Genomic DNA, 24,411 nt, shown 5'->3' with positions numbered 1-24,411 from the left:
GGTTCAACTACTAGCACATGCTTTAACCCATTATTGTATCATTAATCCAAATATTAAAATGGACAGTGTAGGTCATACATAGGATATTTTGAGTTTACTTAAGTGGTTTAAAAAAATTATTATTCACACTTCTATTGTTTGGTGGTAAAAAGAAAAACATTGAAAATCAAGTCCATCGCAGCCCTACCTACCTGAAGCAGATCCACTTCAGGCAGCACTGGCAGGGTTGCCAATGTCTGTAATGTATCACATGAAAACACTACATTAATGGCTGTTCTCAAACCAACAGCCTGGCCAAGGTGGGAAGAGTTCCTGATCCACTCTTCAATTTGAAGGTATCAGCTTCACCTGAGCTTTCACTACAGAAACTGCCTTGTTCCAACCTCATGCACCAGTCCCCAGAAGAGAGGAAAACTCCGTACAGACTCAACCATAGCATTACTTCTGTGCATGCATGATCCTCTCTAATTTGTCAACTTGACTCACTCAAATGTTCTCCAGGCTAGTTCAATCCACACTCAGAGTGTGCACAATTACCAACACATTGATAGATTTATCCCTCAGGTTGTTCTTAGTGATCTGAGATGTTATTCAATTCTGGAGGAATTCCTCGACGTCAGCAGAGTTTTGCAACCCAAAGCAGTGAATGTGATTCAAATTGGATCCTGTAACTGGTCCAAAAGTCATCTGGCTCCAAACCCTGCAGTTCCAACGGTGACTGAATTCATTAATCCATTTCAACTTTACTAAGACATTCTCTCAATAAAGGAAGATATCATTAATGAAGATTCACCATCTTCAGTGTGCCAGACTAGATTTTCCAGATTTTTGCATGTTAGACTCTAGTAAACGCCCACAAACTTTTAATTCACTATTTTTAAAAATGCTTCATAGAATAACAATAACAATGTTATTCATGAAGGCATTAAAAATAATAACAAATCTTGTGTCCTCACCAGCCATAGTAGTACCAGATGATTGGAGGTTGGGAAATATTAGTCCTTTGTTCAAGAAAGGGAGTAGGGATAACCCTGGGAATTATAGACTAGTCAGTCTTACTTCAGTGGTGGAGAAAATTATTGGAAAAGATTCTTGGGGACAGGATTTATAAGCATTTGGGAGAAACATTAGGGATAGTCAGCACGGCTTTGTGAGAGGCAAGTCATGCCTCATGAGCCTATTGAATTATTTGAGGATGTGACCAAAAACACATCAATAAGGTAGAGCAGTGGATGGGGTGTATATGGATTTTAGTAAGGTATTTGATAAGGTTCCCCATGATAGGCTCATTTAGAAGGTCAGGAGACATGGGATCTAGGGAAACTTGGCTGGGTGTATTCAGAATTGACTTGCCCATAGAAGGCAGGGGGTGGTTGTAGATGGAGCATATTCTGCCTGGAGGTGAGTGATGTTCTACAAGGATCTGTTCTGCGACCCCTGCTCTGTGATTTTTATAAAAAAAAACTTGAACGAAGTAGAAGGGGTGGGTTAGTAAGTATGCAGAATGATACAAAGGTTGGTGGTGTAGTGGATAGTGTAGAAGGTTGTCAAGGTTATAACAGTACATTGATAGGATGCAAGCTGGGCTAAGTAGCAGCAGATGGAGTTCAACCTGGAGGTGTGAAGTGATTCATATTTGAAAAGGCAGAATACAGGGTTAATGGCAGGAGTCTTAGCAGTGTGGAGGAACAGAGAGATCTTGGGGTCCCTCAAAGTTGCTGTGGCAAGTTGATAGGGTTGTTAAGAAGGCATATGGTGTGTTGGCCTTCATTAGTCAGGGCATTGAGTTCAAGAGCCACGAGGTAGTTATTGTAGCTCTACAAAACCCTGGTTAGACTACACTTAGAATATTGTGTTCAGTTCTGGTCACCTCATTATAGGAAGGATGTGGAAGCTTTAGAAAGGTTGCAGAGGAGATTTACCAGGATGCTACCTGGATTGGAGAGCATGTCCTATGAGGATAAGTTGAGCAAGCTAGGGCTTTTCTCTTTGGAGAGGAGGAGAAGAATGAGAGGTGACTTAATAGAGGTGTACAAGATAAGAGGCATAGATCGAGTGAACAGCCAGAGAATTTTCCCAGGGCGGAGATGGCTAACACAAGGAGGCATAATTGAAGGTGACTGGAGGAGAGTACAGGGGGTATATCAGAGGGGAAGTTTTTTTATTTAAAAAAAAAGTGGTGGGTGTGTGGAACACACTGCCAGGGGTGCTGGTAGAGGCAGATACATTAGGGACATTTAAGAGACTCCTAGATAGGCACATCAAATATAGAAAAAATGGATGGGTATGTGGGAGGGAATGGTTAGATTGATCTTGGAGTAGGCTAAAGGTTCAGCATAACTGTGGTCTGAAGGGCCTGTACTGTGCTGTAATGTTTCTATGTTCAATGGACCTAGTAGGTTTAAATCGAATACAGTACAGACTACATAGCTGCATGGCCAGCAGCTAAACCTCTACAAAGCATGATGAGAAAAGAAACCAACTTTACATGAGCCATGAATCATTGAGAGAAGCAAAATAAATCAATACAGAAGGTAATTTGAAAAGGGTTAAAAGCAACCATCTCTGGACAGAAGACTGAACAATGTCTTCAGTTTGAACAAGCCATGCCCAAGGATAATTAATGGTCTGTGAAGTTCTCTGAGAATGCTCAAAGACATCGATGTCAATAGGGTGGTTTCCAGTACTTGACCAGAGAATTTTAGGAATTGTTTTGAAAAGCCAGTCTGCAGCAACAAAACTGAGATACTAGACCTTCATGAGAAAGCAGTTTCAAAAGAAGCTAGCTCTGAGATTTTATTTTCAGTAGGGAATTGCCTGGCTTTGATGGACGCAAGACCCCAGAGACCCAATATCCTGAAAACAGTAGGATAGAGTCCATCTAGAGATAAGAGTGGGTGCACTCTGAAATATCCAAAGAATTCAAGGCTTCAACAGCAGACGAGAGAGCTCATTATTACTTTGGTAAGAGATAACTAGAGGCCAAGGTTTAAAATAGTGAAACACCCATGTAGAAAATCTTGGTCATGTGATCCATGAGATCCAAGAGGGGAACACAGAGCTGGGGAGCCAACAGAAGTTTGCACTGTCCTTTGGACTCTAAAGATTCACCAGTGCAACCCTGGGACAGCAAGCAGCACATGTGGTAGTGTGGAAGAGGCTACCACAAGCTGAGATTCAGTCCAATATTAGAGACCAGGACTTCTGCAGATAAATGCAGCATTAACATTAGGTCAGAATCATCAGCTCAATTCATGAACAAGATCATCGTCTAAAATTAATTTTCCAGACTGCAAGAATGTGGCCTGAGAATATGGAAAACAGGCCTAGATATTATTTTCTTGTGTAAACAATAATTGGTTTGCCATCTATTGGTCTTAAATTATACAGTTATACAGCTTTAAAAGCTAAAATGGATAATATTCATCAGTTTCAGATCTGAGGCATCAAAAGCTTAATCATCCAGGTGATATCAGGCTGCATAGACCAATGATCATTGACTGCGACCAGCATGTGCTTCCTCATCTTAAAGTTAGAAATTAAGTAAAAGCAAAAAGAATTCAACATCAAATGAAAGCATAAAAAACAGATACTGCATGGTACCATGTGGAAGTATAACATTTCTGTCAAAGAAAATGCCATGATTGGACAAGCGTGGAGAAATATTCAACTTTTACATATATGAAATTGCACTGAGGGAAACGCTACATTGTTTCGGTTCCTGCATTTGTGTAAGGATTTGTTAGAGGCCAATGATTTTAGTCTAATATCTTGTGTACGAATTAAAGGCTTTACTGAGATCTTCACTTTCTCCAAAGGGCACTTAAAAACAAAATCAAACAGATATAGGACCCACAGTTTCAAGTGCATCAAAAATGACAACTTTTCCTGGATTACTTAATCATTCCAACCTTGAAACAGATTCAGCCCTAAAATATATGATCACCTTCATTGCAACGAGCTCCAATTATGGAGTTATTTTTATGAGAGGTGGCACTTCAGATTACCGTCAACTGAATCCATTCAAGGACTCAGGGAATTACTGCTAATACTTCATATGGCCAGATGGGAGATGAAACCAGCTTAAGGCTGATGCAACCTGGTTACACTTAATTCTCATATCAATCTACAAACAAAACTAAATTTGTGGACCACAAGATATCTGGAGTTTAGTCCCATTAATCAGAAGTAGTAACATATCTGGGGGAAAAAAAATCAAATTTTAAAATAATTCAAAGTAATGTCTTTTTCTTAAAAGTAAATCAATACTCACATAACCAACTTCTGAAGCAAGACTGACATTCTAGCAATTATTAATATTTAATCAACATTTAAACAGAATACATTATCACTCCCTTAAACCAGGGAAATTATAAAAGACCAAATTTACAGCTATTGTGTAATTGACAAGTTACTCAAGGTCAGGCAAAAAAGTTTTAATTGCAGGACTGCATGTAAAATTTTCTTAATGAACCACATAAAAGACTAATCTGCACAAAGTTCCTGGCATAAATTAAAACTCTCCTTCATAGAGTTGGACAGGCATAGAAATTTGATGATCGGCTAAAAAATAAAGACCTCTAATTTCAAATATATTTTCAAAGCTAATGATTTTCATGTATTTACTAGTGCATTTCTCTCTCAAATAGAAGTTAGTCAGACCAAAATTTATCAACACAAAAAAAGTTGATTTGCATATCCCTTTTAAATATACACGCCTAAATGCAATTCAAAAGTTTTATTTTTTTTTAATAATAGCACTTGAAGTAATAACTTTGCATTTCACTTGTCTGAAGAGGGAGACAAAATTTTATTTAGCAGCCCCATCCACTTCCCAATTCAGAAATTCCACCATTAATCTTTTAGAAAATTCAGGGCAAATCCTCCACGTAACAATCAGATTAAATAGTTCTCATCTTCACAGCTATTTAAGATGATCAAGCATCTGAAATTTGGTAAAATGTCAGTCGTTTGAGATGAGCAACATTCATTTTTTTTTTAAATTTCAGTATATTGAGCACTCTAAGCTCAATTTCCTGAGTGTATTGTTATAAATAATGAAAATTCATTCCAAAAGTCCACCCAGCTGTTCAACCATATCTATTAATTCCTAGGGCATTACATTAAAAAATTCAGATGCATTAATTAACCTAATCATTTAGTTATTGAGTGTTCTAGTTTGACTGAGAACTGAAGATTTAATACAACTTAAGGTAATTTTACATAGTTGCAACATATACAAGCATGGTACAACAATTAACACTTTTCCATCTACCCTGTGCCCAATAAATTATCTTATCCAAAAGTTACTAATTGCTGAAAACACCTTACCTTTAAAGTCAACTTCACCATTTCCATCTGTGTCAAATATATCTATAACTCGCTGTACTAGTGGGTTCTGTTGCAACTCAGGCAGAGACATAAATTCCTCTACGCTTAGTGAGCCAGAATTGTCCAAATCCAGTTTCTTAAATCGTTTTCCTAGTCGTTTAATCTCATCAGCATCAACTGGAAAAGTAAAATTGGTAACTTAATTTACATGTAAATAAACTGCCAAAAACAAAGTTTAAAAAAAATCAAAGTTGCCTGGCATAATTGCAAGATGGATAGAAGATTCAATTATATAGCTTTTGTTCCCTTGTCACAACCCAATTCAGAAGCATTAGAACACTGAACAGCCTGCTCACCCAGCTTTTTATCTGTTCGAGCTTTGGCCATCTTGATCAAATTTCTGTTGGTACAATGCTGACAGCAAACCTAGACAACACATTCGTTTCCAACATTAAGCTTCAGTAGATTGTCATATGACTCAGTCACCACAGATTAATTAATCCACTTCTATCCAAGAGTTAGGGCTGTATATGTTTGAGCAGACAAATACAAAAAGCCTATTAATCTTTACACAGCATACCTTAACAAGAATGTAGGTGGAGCTTCAGAGATCATCTTGTTTAATGTTTATATGGGCTCATTGGTTTCAGAGTAAACAGGGCAACCTAGCTACTGCTGCTTGATTTTATACATTCCAGTTTTCATAGAAAATGCAGAATAATTAAGATTACAAGATCTACAAAGTCGCTTATTACACAGCAGGTAGAATTGCACTCAACTTTAAAAATGAACAAGGCAACTTTCAAAGCCAAGTGTGAAATTAAGAACATGGGCTGAGGCAAAATACAATTTTGAATAGAAGTTACTGGAACAAATTAGAACAGTCAAAAATTTGATGAAGAAAGGGCACCTTTTTTTTTTTGGGGGGGGGGGGGGTGTTGAGGGAAATGGAGAGAAAGGACTAGGAAAAATTCAGTTAGACAATACTTCTCCAAAATATTCATTACATGCACAAGATTAAAAACAGATTATGCCAATCCATTTGGTTCTTAAATGTTTTTTCCTTCTAAAATTTATTAAAATTCAATTAATAACCAAACTGAACGAGTTATGAAAATTCAATTTCTTCTAACTCAAATGACACAGTATAGATTGTATTCATAATTTCTAAATATGTCATCTGGCAAAGTGGAACCAAGCATTCAGACAGATCCAGGAAGGCCTAGGAATTAGCACAGTTTGCCAGTCATTAACCCAAGTTTTCTATACATTAAACATCTTAAGGTGGTATATTAACTTTCACCATGAAGTATATAAATGTTTACAATGTGATTGGTTAAGTAATTCTAGCTGTGGTTATGGATATTAAAATCAAGAGTCTGACATTAATTTATGAGAGTGTACAAGATGGATGTGCAGAGAAAAATTAAAATGTCAATTCTTCATTATCTAGATACATTTAATCACCTCCATTAATACAAAAGCTTTTCATTGATTTTTATACTCCCAGTTGATCAATGAGTAGGAATCTTATCACAGGAAAGAGGAAAAATAAACTTTTTGAGCATTCTACTGGCTGAATTATACTAGTGGGAGTCTACTTACAATAAACAATCCTTTCTACATGCAGCAAAACAAAAAAGAAAAATAGAAAATGTTTGGGAATGTGATTTGGACAGAGTGCTATGTGCAGCAACTTTCCAACGTGGATTAAAATGATAAAGCAGGCAATTTAATGAAAGTACAGTTTTATAGCGAGGTATGTACGAGTGAGTAAGCATAGTTATAGAAAACAGTACTCCAGATGGAATAATCAGCAGCTTTGAAAATGATGCACAGAGATCAAGGTCATATCTTGGCCAAGTTGATATTTTTGGTGGAGACCACATAATTCATTATCCAACTTACTTTCTCTCCCAAAGATCATGCTGAACATTCTGGCTCATTTATGACAAGCTTTCCTTTTTCTTACTGCACATCATGCCACCTAAAACAGTTCAACAAACTATCACTTGGAATGGGTCAAAACAATTCTCTCCAGTCTTTGTTGCTAAGTATCTTTGTTGTGAGCCATAATCGCTGATGCATTTTCATACATGTTATTCTTTAGTACAGACATAAGGAAAAACATTTCCACAACCATCAAAATTTCCACAATTTTCTGAAATTCAAACAGAATCACTCCACACTCCCATGGTTCCCCCAAATGACATTTACTTAGTTCCTCTGCCAATAATTCTTTTGTATTCGACAAGAAACTTAATTTCCAACTCCTGAGCTACCACATTTAACAATGCAACTGCTAGTTAGTGGATAACAACATAATACAAATACGTTATATCTTATGCAAATCTACTTCAAATTCTATAATATTTAACATTAAATTCTAATAGAATCCTAAAAAGGGATCAATGAATAATTATGCAAGTTATGAATAAGATAACAAAGCAGTGGTTTTTAAACCTACAGCCCTTTCAGCTTCTGTCATACAGTTAACATTTTATAAATATCTGGGATTAGTATAGATGTGTACTTGATAGTTAGCCTGGATATTTAGCTTTGTTTCAAAAAAATCTTTATTTGTATGCACTTTTATGAATAAAGTGGATGGCTTTCTATACATTGATAGTGTTATCAGTTCTATACATTTGCAGCGTGAGCACACTCTGCACACAGAGCACCAATGCCACCCACATAAACCCCCTTTGGGCAATACAAAACTTGTAGTGTTTGAGAAGCTTTTACACAGGACTTAGCCCCGCAACACCTGTGGGGAAGGACAGCAGTCTAAGATCTATCTGCCACTGAAACCTTCGCGTCGGCTACACCAAACTTCAGTGCATCCTTCAGCACATACTCCTGCAGCCTGGAATGTACTAGCATTGGCTAACTTGCTGCACCAAGGAGACCAACAAGTTTTTGATCTTCCAGCAGCAGTTGATGTTTCTCTAGATACGGGTCCCTGGGAAAAGGCCATAGATCAGAGATTGCTCTTTTACACAGATGCTTGGGACGAAACTTGACAATGATCCTCTTGCACCCTTGTACAGACCTTCTTTGCAGATGCAGAGTCCAGTGGGCAACCTTCTCATCCTCATCACTGCCGTCCCGCAGACAGTGTTGGGAGCGAGACTCCAACTGTGCAAGGATCGGAAGGAAGGGCTCCTCTCACTACCAGCCAGGCGAGGCTTTTGTGCTTGTTGGTGAGTTTTGACAATGAGGCATTCTGCCAAATGGCTTTGACATTCTGCTTAGGAATCATGCCACAGGATCCATCTTGTTCTATTCCTGCCAGAATGTTCTGTGCTGACCACTCCTGATAGTCTTGTGGTCAAAGGCATTTTTCATGAAAAAACTTTTCCAGGAAGAACAGCTACTGGGTCAATGTCCAACTGAATGGGACACTTCATGGTGTCACGAACCAGCAACAAAAGAACCACACTGAGCATGATTCAGTGTTAAAAACTATTTTATTAATTACTACTTATGATAATACGTAAAATAAAGTAAAAATGTTAGTATGTTAGAATTCAAAAATGTTAAACCTTGAGTGTGTGACAAAGTCCCAAACTCCAAGTTCAGGAATGGTTCTTAAAGTTCAGTTCCGCAAGCCATAAGGTGAAACATGAGCAAGGGCTTCTTCAACAACCACCGTTGTCTTAAGATAAGACGTAGATGTAGAGAAACATAGAGAGAGTAAATACGAAATCCAAATGTTCCACAATGGAACCCAAACGACACTTCAGTGTTTACTCGGTAGTGACTCCCTCACCCCGAAAAGCATCCGAATCGTGGTCGTCCACACACAAATACCTGTTTCCTTCTACAGGTCAGCAACAAAGGGAACTCCACCGGATTACTTCCAACTTCCATACATGGATTTCAGTGGCAGACACAGTTATTGTTTCTCATCCATCAATAGAGAACACTAGCAGGCTGGTCTCTCTCTCCCTTCTCTCTCTCTTCTTCTTCCGACCTCTTCAACAACGTCATTACGTCCTTTATCTTCTATCGACGTAAGCACGCCCCACACACACAAACATACACACTCTCTATCTTAAAGGGACTTTCACTGAGTCCGTAACAATGGCAACAAAGCCTGGCCCATCCTTTGCAAGGTGAGGGACAGGTAGATCCTCAGCACATAGTGAACACTTGGTATCTGCATACTTCAGTTCTACACACAGCTTGATGCAGCCACACAAAATTGGTCATCAGGATGAGGGTGATGTTAGGCACATTCACCCCCTCCTGTTGTCTGGGGACTTGTGTGTTGCGAACTGTTGGTCACATTCCACCTTGGATCCTGGACATGATTTTTTTTTGCATATATTTAAAAAATAGGTTTTATTCATGATAAAAAATATACAAAGGAAGAAACAGTGCAAAACATTCTTGTTACATTCAGTAGTGTAAACTTTAAAGAAAAACACATACATAGCACCAGTGCCCCTCACGTGGCTCCCTGAGGTGATACCCCTTTCATTGCTCTAGGGGCTACTTCCCCACCCAACTCTGCCCCTCCCATGTGTGGTAGCAGAAGGAGCCTATACTGTGGTCCTTCCTCAGAGAGACTTAGCAAGTTTTGAGCAGACCAAAGGGTGTCCTTCACCAAGTTGATGACCTTGCAGCAGCACTTGATATCTGTCTCAGTGTGTCGCCCTGGGAACAGCCCATAGATCAGAGCACCTTTTGTCATGCAGCTGCTGGGGATGAACTGAGACAGACCCTTGCATCCATCTCCACACCCTCTTAGCAAATCCACAGTCTGCAACGAGGTGAGTGACCATTTCTTCCCCACTGCAGCCATCTGGAGGGCAGCGTACATTGGGGCTGATATGTAATCTGTAGAGGAAAGCTCTGACGGGGAGGGCACCTCTTACTGCCAACCAAGTGAAGTCTTGGTGCTTGTTGGTCAGATCTGGCGATGAGGCATTCTGCCAGATGGTCTGGGACTGTTTGCTCAGGGAACAAACCCACAGAATCTAGTGCCCCTGATCCACAGTGTCTGCAGTACATTCTATGCTGACCAATGGCCAAAAGGTGTTTACTCAGAAGAACTCTTCCACAAAGGACAGGTAGTGCAGCAACATCCAGCTGACTGGGGTGTTGTACAGCAGAGGGGCCAGGCTTATCTTCCACAACACCAGGGACAAGTAGAACCTCAGCAGGTAGTGACACTTGGTGCCCATGTACTTTGGGTCCAGACACCAACTGATACAGCCACACAAGGAGGTGGACAGATCCTGGACATGGGTCAAAGGGCCTGTTTCTGTGCTGTAAGAATGTGACAGACCCCAAACAGTGTAGACAACCTTCAACAAATACACATTTAACTCATGGCAAGTCAAACATTGGCTAAAAATTTGACCAAAATTTCTACACCAACAGACTGAGGAACCAAATTAAATTTGAACAGGCTGTGAGCAGAATGAAACACCGAAGCTATTCTAAAACAAAGACCCAGTGCAGTTGGAATTTCATGGCATCTTTCCTTCAATCCCTATACAAGGTTGCCTGCAAAATTTAAAAGTCAACACAAGTAACAGCCATTGTTCCAGCAAGTCAGGGTTTGTCCCCAACAACCCTGAAAGTGACAAACCGAATCGCTGCAAGAGTAAATACAACTTTTTAAAATGTTGATAGACAGTGTGTACTCCATCATACCACCCTTGTGGTGATGAGTTCAGTGAGTGGGCTTGGAATCTGGGAAGTGGAGTATAATGTGGGAAAATGTGAAACTACTTATTTTGGCAGGGGAAAAAAAACCACACACAAGCAACATCATCTAAGTGGTGAGAGACTGAGGAGTTCTGACTTGAAAAGGGATCTGGGTATCTTAGTCCAAAAGACTAGCACACACGCAGCAGGTAATTAGGAAAGGTGACAGAAAGTTAACATTCATTGCTAAGGGAACTGAGTACTAAAGTAGGGAGGTAATACTTTTTATAAGACATTGCTGAAACCACATCTGGAATATCATGTATAATACTGGGGTCCTTATTTAAATAAGGACATAAAAGCATTGGAAGCAGTTATGGTTTACTTGACCAATTTCTGGAATGGGCTTGTCATCTCAACTAGTCTTGTATCTGCTGAAGTTTAGAAAAGAGAGGCGATTTGTCAGAAACACACTGGATGAACGTAAATGATTTAACAGAGCTGAGGGGAGTTAACCAATGCTCATCCTTCAAAAAAAAAGTAAAAGCCAGATTAATTGGTTAAATAACTTTGGGGAACCTTGCCTCAAAAATACGGTTGTAATAAACATGGCTACACTTAAAACAATTCACTGGAGAATGCTGCTTTCCACACCACTGCTTCTGATGTCTTCCTTTTCTTAAATTGTTTTCATTCTAATTTTTTTTTAAAAAACACTTAAATAATGCCATTAACTTATACCAAGTAACCATTAATTATCTAACATACATCCCTGGGTTCATTTTTCAGTCAAAAATGACCAAACTAGCTATTCCAACAATCTAAAGTTTTCCTCCTTACTAGTAACTACACAGCTAATTTTTGTATCATCTGCAAACTTTTTTATCATTTAAGTTTAAAATCATTTGTACTGCTAAAAGCAAGGGACTGTGTGACAGCCTTAGGGAGCTGTGGGCATGCTATGTTGGTGCTGGAAGTGTGGCAACACTTGCGGGCTGCCCCAGAACACTACGCAAAAGATACATTTCAGTGTGTTTTGATGTACATGTGACGAATAAAGATATCTTATCAAATGAACTTATCTCATTGACCCTCCTCAAAAAAATTCAATTCATTCAGGGAGGCAGGGTTTTTAAGCAATCCATGGTGAATGCCCTTGATTAATCCCTGCCTTTCCAAGTATAGATTGCCCTTCAGAATTTTCCCACCACTAAAATTATTCCAACTGCCCTGTAATTATTCAGTTTATCCCTTCCTCCCTTTTTAAACAACAGGACAACGTTACCAGTCCTCCAATTCTCTGCTATTACTCCTGCGGCCAAAAATGATTGAAAAATGATCAAAGACTGTGCAATTTCTTCCCTTGCTTCTTTGAATAGCCTGAGGTGTATTTCATATAGGCCCAGTGATTTATTCACTTTCAAAGTTGCCAGACTCCTTAATAGTCCTCTCTTACTGCAAAGAGAGCTACACCACTCTCATTCTGTTTCTACACATGGGTTACCTTTTTGATCCAAAAAGGTCCCCTTCATCATCCTCTTGCTCTATCTACTTGTAAAAAGGGGAAGGGCAATACCATGCAATGCTTGAAAAACAAAGTTGAGAATTTTTAAACCAAGGTGCTGGTTAGTCAAAAGCCACTGTTAGCAAGCACAAGACTGATGAAAGAACTCTGCTTAAGATGTAGGCAGATGCTGAATTATGTTTATGGAGGATGGACTGAGGAAGGGTGGTCTGAATGCATCAGAGTCAAACCTGAAGGTAACAGAAGCATAGATGAAAGTTTCAGTAACTAAGGGCAGAAGCAGATGATACTAAAGTAGAAATAGACCATGTTAGTGGCATCATTAGTACATGATTCAAAACCAACTCTTAAGTTTGACTGATTGGTCTGGTACAGTTTCAGACCGTCCATGAAGAAAGAGTTGATAGCTAGGAAGTGGATTTTGTGGTTTGCACTTAAGACAATGGCTATTAACATTCCAATATTTAGTTGGATGAGCAGAAATTTCTTCCCAAACTGGATCATCGACACAATGAATATTTATTACCTTGCTTCCTAACAATTCTAATGTTAAAGTTAGTGGCATCATATGCATGGATCCTAACATTGGGCTTCTGAATGAAGTGTAGTATATACATGAAAAATAGGAATGTCCAAAGATAGACTATTGAGGGGACACTAATTAATGAATGGCATGGGAAAAGATCAGTTGTGCATCAGAAACAAGCTAAAATTAAAATGCACCTGTAACCATGGCTCAAACTGAGGACTGGTCATCAATAAACTATTCTCTGTGCAATATTATTTTGTTATGAATGCCTTGATATTGCTCCCAGTGGTGGAGAGAGGAGAATCAGTCTGGAGAAACCACAGTACTGGCCTGTTAGAGTTCATCATTTCAGTGACAAGACACACCCAAAGCCTAATATTAGGGTTGATTATGAAGGTGGTGACAAATTAATTAGCTCGTGTGCAAATACAAAAGTTAATCAAAACATACTTGCTGCAGTATGCAAGACCAGCTTCCAAGTTGAATGTATTATTACATAAATAAGTTTATGAATATTAAAAGTTAAACATCTCATTTAAATAGATTTGAACTGAACATGTTTCCATTCTATACAAGTACTCCATTTTCAAGCCACATCTACAAACAGGAATACAAAAGTACCAAGGTATAAATTCATGCATATAATTTACAAGCAAATTACAAGTAAAGCCTATTCAATGCTTAATAAATTGATGTGTCTTATGCATTTCCATCAACGATGCATTAAACTAAATACTCTAAATCTAGTTCTTGTGGAGAATTTCAACAAAAGCCAGTAATCAGACTTTTTCTGTACATCCTTCAACTAATAATACCATTGACTTGAACTTCAAGTTAAGAAAGGTCATGGTGAGAGCAACGCAGCATCTGGAAAATTCACAGAGAGCCAACAGTATTTATTTAGCTAATGAGATGACTGAGAAAGGAACATGAACAATGGTGAGGGAGTTAGAGTCAAACCAGGTAGAAAAAGAGAAGACAGACACACTGGTACAAGGGATGGAAAAGTCAGAAAGGAAAAAAGATCTGAAAATAAATTTGCAAATTTCAAACAACAATTTAAGCACATGTAATAAGAGATAAAACACATTTAAATGCTTTCCTTTTTGGAGGTTATGAGCATTACCTTAGCAATTACTACATTGTAACAGAGTTTACAGTACAGAAACAGGTTATTAGGACAAACAGGTTTGTGTATACTCCACACACTGCATCTGCACCATTTACACTCTTCTGGCTGACTAAAATAAGGCACCTTTTATATAAAAAATAAACTTGTCATTCACAGGTACATTCCCCAGATGTTTACTGTTTTTTTCTAATGAAATTACCTGCCCTTAAGTCCCATTAACTTCTTGCTTTGCTAAATAAACAATTAAATGTGAAAATCTTAACTCTTGAAGAAAAAAATCATGAAACCAAGGATGAGGTTGCATATAGCAAGTGAAGTAATATAAAAATCAGCCAGCAAGTTCTCAAGATTCATAATTCATGCAATTTTTCAGTCTCTTGAATTTGGTCAATGACTTACATTTACTTGAATAATGAAATGCAAAATTTGAATGTCATAAATTTATAAAACAACCTAAACCCTGATGCACAAAATCTTTTTCAATCTATTGCAGAGATATTTCAAAATAAACATGGCTGGATCTATCAAATACTTTGGACAACGTATCATCTAACAAAAATCCTCTGAATCAAATTCTGCACATCAACATTCAAAGGTGTAAGTTTAATCAAGGTTAGAATAGGCCTCTCCAACATGAAATCTCTCAAGAAAATTTTTTAAAGTGAAGGACATCTAGTAACGAGGATTAGTGTTTGACCATGAGCTACTTTTTATTATACATGTACAAAAGACTTATGTTGCTTAATGCTTAGTAGCAATAGACAGAACAATTCAGATCTTGACTTTGAATTCAATCAATTTGATTCAAAATGATTCCCAGTCTTGAAATAAGCCAAATCTGTAAAACATACATACAGCAACACTGGTAAATAAAGGGAAAACTGAATTTTAGGTAAGTGAATCTGTGCTATTCAGAGATAAAAATAAAGCAGGTAACATCAAAACTTCAAAATAGCTGTATATAGCCAACACCTTACCAGTACCATGCAAAGGGCCAATTCGTTTCAGCATGTTTGGTCCTCCAGCCTGAACACTTGCAGGTTCATATTCATAGAACATTACAGCACAGTACAGGCCCTTCAGCCCACAATGTTGTGCCAAACATTTTATCCTGCTCTAACACTTCTCTCCCACATAGCCCCCCAATTCTCTATCATTCATATGTCTAGAAGTCTCTTAAATGTCCCTAATGTATCTGCCCCCACAACCTCTGCTGGCAGTGCATTCCCTGCACCCACCACTCTGCGTAAAAATAAAACTTACACCTGACATCCCCCTTGTATCTTTCTCTAATCACCATAAATTATGTCCCCTCATGTTAGCCATTGTCACCCTGGGAAAAAGTCTCTGGCTGTCCACTCGATCTATGCCTCTTATCTTGTGCACCTCTATCAAGTCACCTCTCATCCTCCTCCTCTCCAAAGAGAAAAGCACTAGCTCACCTCAACCTATCCTCACAAGACATGCTTTCCAATCCTGGCAGCATCCTGGTAAATCTCCTCTGCACGCTCTCTAAAGCTTCCACATCCTTCCTATGATGAGGCGACCAGAACTGAAACAATACTCCAAGTGTGGTCTAACCGAAGTTCTATAGAGCTGCAACCTTACCTCACGGCTCTTGAACTCAATCCCCGACTAATGAAGGCCAACACACCATAAGCCTTCTTAACAACCCTATCGACCTGCACGGACAACCTTGAGGGATCTATGGACGTGGACCCTCAGATCCCTCTGTTCCTCCACACTGCTTACAGTCCTGCCATTAACCTTGTATTCTGCATTCAAATTCAATCTCCAAAGTGCATCACTTCACACTTCTCTGGGTTGAACTCCATCTGCCACTTCTCAGCCCAGCTCTGCATCCTATCAATGTCCTGCTGTAAATTTCCAGCAACCTTCTACACTATCCACAACACCCACCAACCTTTGTATCATCAGCAAACTTACTAACCTACCCTTCCACATCCTCATCCAAGTCATTTATAAAAATCACAAAGAGCAGGGTCCCAGAACAGATCCCTGAGGAACACCACTGGTCACTGACCTCCAGGCAGAATTACGGTCCCTCTACCACCACCCTCTGTCTTCTATGAGTGAGCCAATTCTGAATCCACACAGCCAAGTTTCCCTGGATCCCATGCCTCCTGACTTTCTGAATGAGCCTTCCATGAGGAAGCTTATCAAATGCCTTACTAAAACCATGTACACCACATCCACTGCTCTAATTTCAATCAATGGTGCTTTGTCACATCCCTCAACGGATGGAAACATGGGAGGAAACCAGAGCACCAGGAGGAAACCCATGCAGACAACAGGGAGAAAGTACAAACTCCTTACAGTGGCCAGAATTGAACCCAGGTCGCTGGCACTGTAATAGCGTTACACTAACCGCTACACTACCATGCCTGCCATATTCCCCATACCTCACAAAAGGCATTCACTCAGCTGCTTGCCACTGCACTGGGAACCTGGTACAAATCCCAGCCTTCCCTGTTGCTTCACCCAGAATATTACAAAAGCTTTTATTTAAAAAAAGGAAAATAAGCAAGCTAGCATATATCCAAAAAGATTGACAATCAGTTAACACTAGCTGCAAGTTTTCTCATTCTCTGTAAAATTTTAATTAGGTGCTTTTTGTCTTTGCAAGATTCGTAGTTTAGGAGTAAAAAGGATACAAACATCTTCTTGGCACAAATAGTTGAGTGTCTTCCAAGAAATCAAATCAAATATGCATCTTCGTGGAATGGTTAAATACGATCAAACACCAATTGCTCCACAGTTTTAAAACTAGAGCACAGAATTTCTAACATTTTCACATGTAGCCATTCTATAAATCCAAAATACAGGAAATCAACATCTGTTCATCAGGTCCTCAGATTTACAGTAAAGTCAGTTCCTTAAATGCACAGCAAAAATGAGGACCCACATTTTTTTGTTTTTGCACACACTTAGCTAAAAATCACCCACCAGATGCAACTTCTAGAAAAAACCGAACATTTGTACTAAGACTACTTACTGAACTGACTTTGCACTGGACTGCAGTTATATGCAATTGTAGAATACCAAAGCAGTTTAAGGCTACATTCTTGAAACAGATAGTTGACCATAATACAATGTTTAGGGTATGTTGATGCAAGTTCAAAACTGCATGAAAGTATCAGTATGACAGCACACTAAAGGGAAATGCCACAAAATCCCACCAACAGGACTCAATCTTGTGAATTATCCAGCTCTCCTGTCCCAGCTGTGGAAGGATCTGCAATTCCCACTTTGGCCTCATCAGTTACATCAGAACCACAGTGGGAGCAAGTTTTCTTCAATTCTGAGCAACTGCCTAAGAGTTGCTACAGAAATGCAAATTGTGTGGTTCCAAGCAATTTTGGATTAAATTGGAATGGTCCCTCAAAGAGAAATTTTGTAGAATATCTAAAAACTAAACGTTTTTTAAAAATATTAATACATTAATTTCAGTTAGCAACTTTTCACAAGATAGACCATGGGGCTTCAACTTTGATAGTCCATAGCTTGAAAGAACCTCATTTCAATAAAATTACAACACTAGGTTTCCAACTTCCATGCAGCTACATTGATTTATGGTCAAAACAATCATAGCTTTATTTTAAAAACAGAATAGCAAATCAAATTATAAAGTATTAGATCAGTGTTATCTGCTCAAGAACACTTATTACAAAACATGTTTATTGCAATTAAATCTTTCAAGTAATTCCTATCTTCCAGACCAATTTCATTATTTCTCGATAAAAGAGCTAATTTAAACACTAACATTACTGTGAAAGCAATACAACCAATTCATTTAATGTCTTAAATTTGACTCAAGTTACTTTTCTTGAGAGTGAACTTCATGCTATTCCCATGCATTATCACCACAAGCAATTAGAGGAAGTTCATCACCGGTGGAATCGCTGCTAATTTTACAAACTGCTTTGATAGAGCCCAAATCATCTGCTCTTGACATCAATATTAAATCTCAAAAACTGAACAATTACCACTGGGATATTTAATTTGGAGGAAGGTGGTGGGGAAGAGCATGTTTAAATGTAGATTTAGAAATCAACTGATAATTAAAAAAAGGATGTGGGTCAACCATGGTTGTATCATCTGTCTCAAATATGCCCAGCCAAATGAGGATGGCCAAGAGTTTTAAGAGTGTTGGAAAAATGAATCTTAATTTTCTTTGTTGGATATTACAGTTTCCTTCACACTTTTTCTGCTTCTGATAGTTCTCATAGTAAATTTGTGCCATAAAGGGCCATTCTCCCACCCACCCTGCCACACAGGGTATTACTTGTTCCAGTTTACTTAGACAATTCAAAACTAATGATCACAGAAAACACTCGACCCCTTGAGCCTACTCTAACTTTCAATATGGTCACCTGGTTTTAATCTAACTCCACATTCCACCCATCCCTAGTAACCTTTCACTTTCTTTCAGCAAGTGTCAATTCAATCAGCAAGATTTCCGAAGATTCACAATTCTGAGAAGTGGGCCTCATCTATATCTTAACTGGGCAGCACCTTATAGTTGAACACTGACTAGTTCTAAATTCTCCCTCTGGAGGAACAGCCTCTCCACATTCAACTGTCAAGACCCCTCAAGCCTCTCCACCTTCTACATTCCATCAGATACAAGTTTAGGTTTCCAATCTTTCCTCATAAGACAATCTGTTCATTTCAGAAATTCTAGTAAACCTACAACACACTGCTACTCATGCATTAACTTCTTACTTTAAGAAGACAATCAATACTGTACATAATCTACTAATGTGGTTATACCAATGCCCCTATATAACTAGTGCAGACTCCCTTCTTTTGTATTCAATTTGCTTAGCAATAAAAAAAGTGTTAGCTTCCCAAAGCAAAAATACCAGACCCATTGATACCAATAAACAATGTTTTTATGGTGGAAACTAATCCAAAGTTGAATTAACTTTTATTTAGGGAAAATAATTACTGATTTAGGATTTTTAATACACGTGCAAAAAAATAAGATAACATGCAAAATTACTCAGTTAGCAAATCAAAGCTTGCAGGAAATGCATGGGCAATAACTGTATTTGTATGGCATTTTTAATGTGGTGACAACTATTTCTAAGGTTATCAGACAAAATCCATCTCAGAAATAAAACATTATCAAAAAGGAATGTCTACACGTCTTAAAAAGGGTTGAGCTAGAGGGTTGAGAGAATTCTAGCACTTAGTGCCTGAGCAGAGAAACCCATGGCCAAAGCCATAGCCAGAAGTTTAAATAAATCAGGGATGCACAAGGGGCCAAAACTGAAGGAACCAAAATCTTGGAACAGATTGAGTCATGTTTAGGGAAGGAAAATATTAATTGCTTAAACTGACACAGCCTTTACCCTTTCAACAAAAATACACAAGTTGGAGATTTCTCTTTTGGCATTCCATTGTGGATGTTTCTTAAACTCTCAGCTGGTTTAGCTGGCAAATTTCATTCAGATCAAATTTCATTGTTTTCTCCAAATTCAATGCAAACACAGGAATACAGTAAGCCATTCAACTCCTCAAGCCTGTTCTGCCATTCAGTTCTAGAACATAGCAGATCTACATTCTTTCCTCCACTGCTGTAGCAGTTACTTCCAATGCAGTTAGTCATCCTTATTACCATGGATGGAGAACGAGGAGTAGAGAATACAATCTAATGGTGACAAGATAATGTATGTGGAGGAAGCTACTGCTTCAGGTAACAATACATGCCATATACCTTTAATGTTCTTTTTAATATAAACATTAATTTTACTGAAACTCTCAAGTTACGACTTCTAGTATCACTTGAGGGAACATACGCATATAGGGAAAGAGCATGGATAAGGAGAGCTGGTACAATATTTCTTCTGATAAATGCAAATGAATCTAGTGCTGCACTCCAGTATCACGCAAGGTGCCCAACCAGCATGCATCTAACACCCTCCTCTCCCTACTCCACCAATTTAAAGGAAGAGAAATAGACTGGCAAAGACGCATTCTGAAAATTAGAATTAGTAAGGTGAATAAAACTGATGAGAGAGAGAAAGGGATACAGCTAATGGAAAGATGGCAGAAATTGATTTACTGCTGTGTAGATTCTGAATGAAGGTTATGAGTAAAGAAATTCTAAGCTAGGAAGATGCATAGGAGCTAAGAGCTTGGATAATGAAAAGCCTCAAAGAGAAGTGTAAGAAGTGGCAGAATAATACTACCATAGTATATCTAAAAATGTGCAAAAACCTATTAAATAAATTTAACTATTTCTGAAGCTGAGTGTAATTAATGCTGAACCAGAACCAATTTAAATAGTTTCATCAAACTAGTGCTACAGAACAATTGTAATTAGTGTGGAAAAAAATTGTACAGGGAACTGGAGGAAAATTGGCAAGTTCATTATATGCAAACATATGGAAAAGAGCATTGGGCTTTCAGATAGCACAGAAATAAGGTTCACCACTACCACCAAAATATGGTTATATTAATTATTGGAAACAAAGCACAAATTACAGGACATCTGAAAAATTACTACACAGCATTCTAAGAATTTAAAGAAACTCCAGTTTTCTCAGGGTGAATCACTGAATGTACAAGTTAGATATTCCAAATAAATAAAAGATGAACTTACAATGTGAGCACATTTCCAGGGGATAGCTTGCTTCATTTCCCTAAAACAAAAGAAAATAGTTCATAATTACACCTAGAATCAAAGACTATATTACAAGAGTATGTCTGCAAAGGCTGAAGACTTGTGTGTTGCCTGATGCAAAACTTAAAATAATTTCACAAATTATTGCTTACTATGGAAACTGGAATTGTGCAACAATTTTAAAAAAGGTTAGCATTCACTTTAATTCCTTAATATAAATACATTACACACTTATATATACCTCCAAACAACAAGATAAAGACAATGCCTTGAAGTCTGTTAAGTACACAATCTATCGGAACTTAAAGCAATTAGTACTTTGTCCTGTTCTCTTTCCCCTTCTGTTAATTTGTCATACAGGTGCAGCATCTTATATGCAAGATGCTTGGGAGTGTGGTTTAACAATATTTACTTTTATGGCATTATGAAATTTTAAAAGTTATTTTTAAGGAATGCCTTAAGAAAACGAAAGAGAAGCAGAGCAATTTAGAAAAGGAATTCCAGAGCCAAGGATAGAGGAAGCTGAAGGTACAGTTGCCAAGGATGGAGAAATTAAATTGGGAGTATACAAAAGGCAGAGCTGTGCACAGGACAAGGTATGAAACCATTAAGCGATCTAAAAACAAGGATGAGAATTTTAAAGATTGGGTCTTCACTGAACTTGGAACTCGTGTCATTAAGCAAAGGGGTAATGTCAGGACAGAGCCTAGTACAAGCTAGTACAAGTTAGGATACAGGCAGTTACAGATTAGCTTACATCTTTAGATGGTGCAAGATGGGAAGGCAGCCAGGAGACTGCTGGGATAGCCAAATCTAAAGATGAGGCATGAATATGGGCTTCAGCAGCAGATAACTGAGGGGAGGATGTTATGGGGGGTGGAAGTAGGTGATCTTGGAACCAGAGCAGGAATACTTTCAAGGCTTAATCTGGGGGTCTAATACATTAAAACGTTCCTTTAATCTCCAGTGTCCTAAAAATTGTGCTTTGCAGTGAGCCAAATTAACTACATTCTTCAAGATTCCTCAAACTCTAGAATCAAACACTGATTGACGTCCTACAGACAGTAGTGGTATCATGCTAGTTTAAGAATGCAAAAAACGTAAAATAGTCACGTTCACCACAGGAAGGTCATTTCAATAGAACTTTCACTATATAGGGATGCGAACTTCAGGAAAAGACAAAATAAGTGGACAATTTCTGTAAAACTTTGTCCAATTCTACAATGAAGCAAAATCCAATAAACCTTGGTTACCCATCACATTCTGTGTACAAAATTTGTGCCTCAAGTAGGTTACCCATTGTTGCCAAATCTTCCATAATCCATTACAAAGGAGAACAGACTTCCAATGCATGTATAAGCAAAGGAACAAGCCATTTGGCTCTACAGTATAATGCTAGTTTCTTTGCTAGATTATGCTCCACAGGAACCCCCTCTACTGTTACCTCCTAACCAAGTATATTGTGACACACTTAAAATGAAAGTAGTATTGATAACAGCTTTGAATTTTGTAAGTTCAATGTTAGCTATATTATCCAATTTGCAGCCTCTGCAAATCTTACTATTGTACTTATTCCTAAATGCAAACTATTTCAGTAAATTTTGGACCTTAATATTTGCAGAACTGACATCTCTGCTTATGTATAGTCATGGTTCTGCAATTATTAACCAAGTCTCAACACATTGTATATTGTAGTTAGCTTGTTTTTTTCCTTAAACTTTCACAACATCAAGCTACATCTCAATTTCAAGGCCTTCCCTCACAAACAACATCTGAATTTAATTATAATTGCTTACCTCTGCACCTAATGCATAGTTAAATGTAGGGACCAAAACCCCAATTTCTCATCTCTTTTGGTCTCTACTAACAGCAGTGGCATAGCTAGTAGGGCCACTGCCTATGTGCCAGGGTCCTGGGTTCAATCTAGACCTTCAGTGCTGTCTGTGTAGAGTTTTCATGTTCTCCCTGTGACCACATGGATTTCCTCCCACATCCCAATGGTGTGTGGGTTGGTATGTTAACTGGAAAGTTCAGATCCTCACACTTAGGAAACAAGACTTATGTTATTTAACTATATTTGTTTCTGAATAGAATGGTTGACTGAAACTGTAGCCTGTCAATATTATTTTGGTTAATCTGTTTTGTCTGCCTGGAAAAAAATTGATATTTCATCTTTTCTTGCATCAGATATCAGCTACTTTAACCTATACTCAACCAGAAAGGAAAATATGAAATCATGAGAAGGTACTCCAAGAAAAAGAAATGAAAAAGTGTTGAGTTCAGCACATGGACACAAGGGAGAAAAACTTCAGGTAAAGAAATAAGTTGTATTTATATCACTGTTACTATCAGGATGAGATTCAGTGGAGTAGCCATTGAATGTCAAGAGTACCAGGCTGGACAAACTCTTTGGAAATGATTCACCTAGAACTTGTTTGGTACGTTATCTACCACTTAGCTGACGCAACTTACAGAACACTGCCTTCCACTGCCTCACTTAAGTGCAAATAGAATTGTCATGAGCATAACTTGTGCCTTGTAAATGGTGGAAAAGCATCTGACCTGCTCTTGTTGCTACAGCATTCATGTAGCTTAGATAATTGAATATCTGGTCAATGGTAACTCCTAGGATCTCAGTGGAGAACCACCCTACATAGGGAATGCCACTGAAAAATCAAAAGCTGATTAGAATCTCTATTGTAGATGATCAGAATGTCCATCATTAAATGCTGTTCAGATCTTGCTGCAAGCAGGCATGAACTGCCTCATTTGCTGAAGAGTTGTGAATAGAACTGAACAGTGCACAATCAGTGAGCATCTCTCCTTCTGACCTTATGATAGATAAAATAAAAGAAGAAAGTTGAACCTAGCAAGCTGCCCTAAAGAACTCCTAAAGTAGTGATCTGGGGCAAGGATAACTGACCTTCCGCATCAACATTCTTCCATTGTTCAAGATACGATACTAACAATTGTGTTTTCTCTTTAATGCCCACTGACCAGTTTAATGAGAACTCCTTGATGCCACACTCAAATGCTTGCCATTGACATCAAGGCAGCACTCCCAGTTCACTTATGGACATTAAGACCAAGGCTCAGATGACATCTGGACTCAGTGAAACAAACTTAGCATCTGTGAGCCAATGCCATCCAAGCAGTAATTATCCATTTTTTGTGAACAGGACATACGTGGGTAATTTCCACAATACTAAGTAGATAGATGACTGTTATAACAGTACTTGAATAGCTTAGTCAGAAGCACATCTCATTCTGGGATGAGATGTTGTCAAGTCCTATTTGTTTTGCTGTAGTCAATACCGTATCCATTCACAGTCATTTTACAATATCAGATGGAATTAATCAATGGCGGAGATCTCAGGAGGAACCCAGATGTTCTTGAAACCTCATCCTTCTACTGGTTGTTAATTGTCCACCACTATTCACGTTGAGAAGTGACAGAATGTAGAGCTTTGATCGGACCTATTACTTACAGAATCTTAGCTCTGTCTATTGCATTCCATTTTTGCCATTTTCCACCAGATTACAACCTCACTTTTAGGTTTGCCCGCTGCTCTTAATACATC

At 38.3% G+C, this 24,411-nt stretch overlaps 1 protein-coding gene across 1 annotated transcript in view; it reads right to left on the bottom strand.

The window, feature by feature from the left end:
• LOC127568799 (calcineurin subunit B type 1-like) overlaps positions 1–24,411 on the bottom strand; it is a 40,220-nt gene that overhangs the window by 7,719 nt on the left and 8,090 nt on the right. Inside the window, 2 exon segments of the mRNA XM_052012980.1 lie at positions 5,332–5,508; positions 20,810–20,849. Of these exon segments, the coding sequence (XP_051868940.1) occupies positions 5,332–5,508; positions 20,810–20,849 (217 nt within the window).

Source organism: Pristis pectinata, chromosome 3 (genome assembly GCF_009764475.1).
Source record: "Pristis pectinata isolate sPriPec2 chromosome 3, sPriPec2.1.pri, whole genome shotgun sequence".
NCBI classification, from domain to species: Eukaryota; Metazoa; Chordata; class Chondrichthyes; order Rhinopristiformes; family Pristidae; genus Pristis; species Pristis pectinata.
This window is presented reverse-complemented; position numbering and strand designations above follow the sequence as displayed.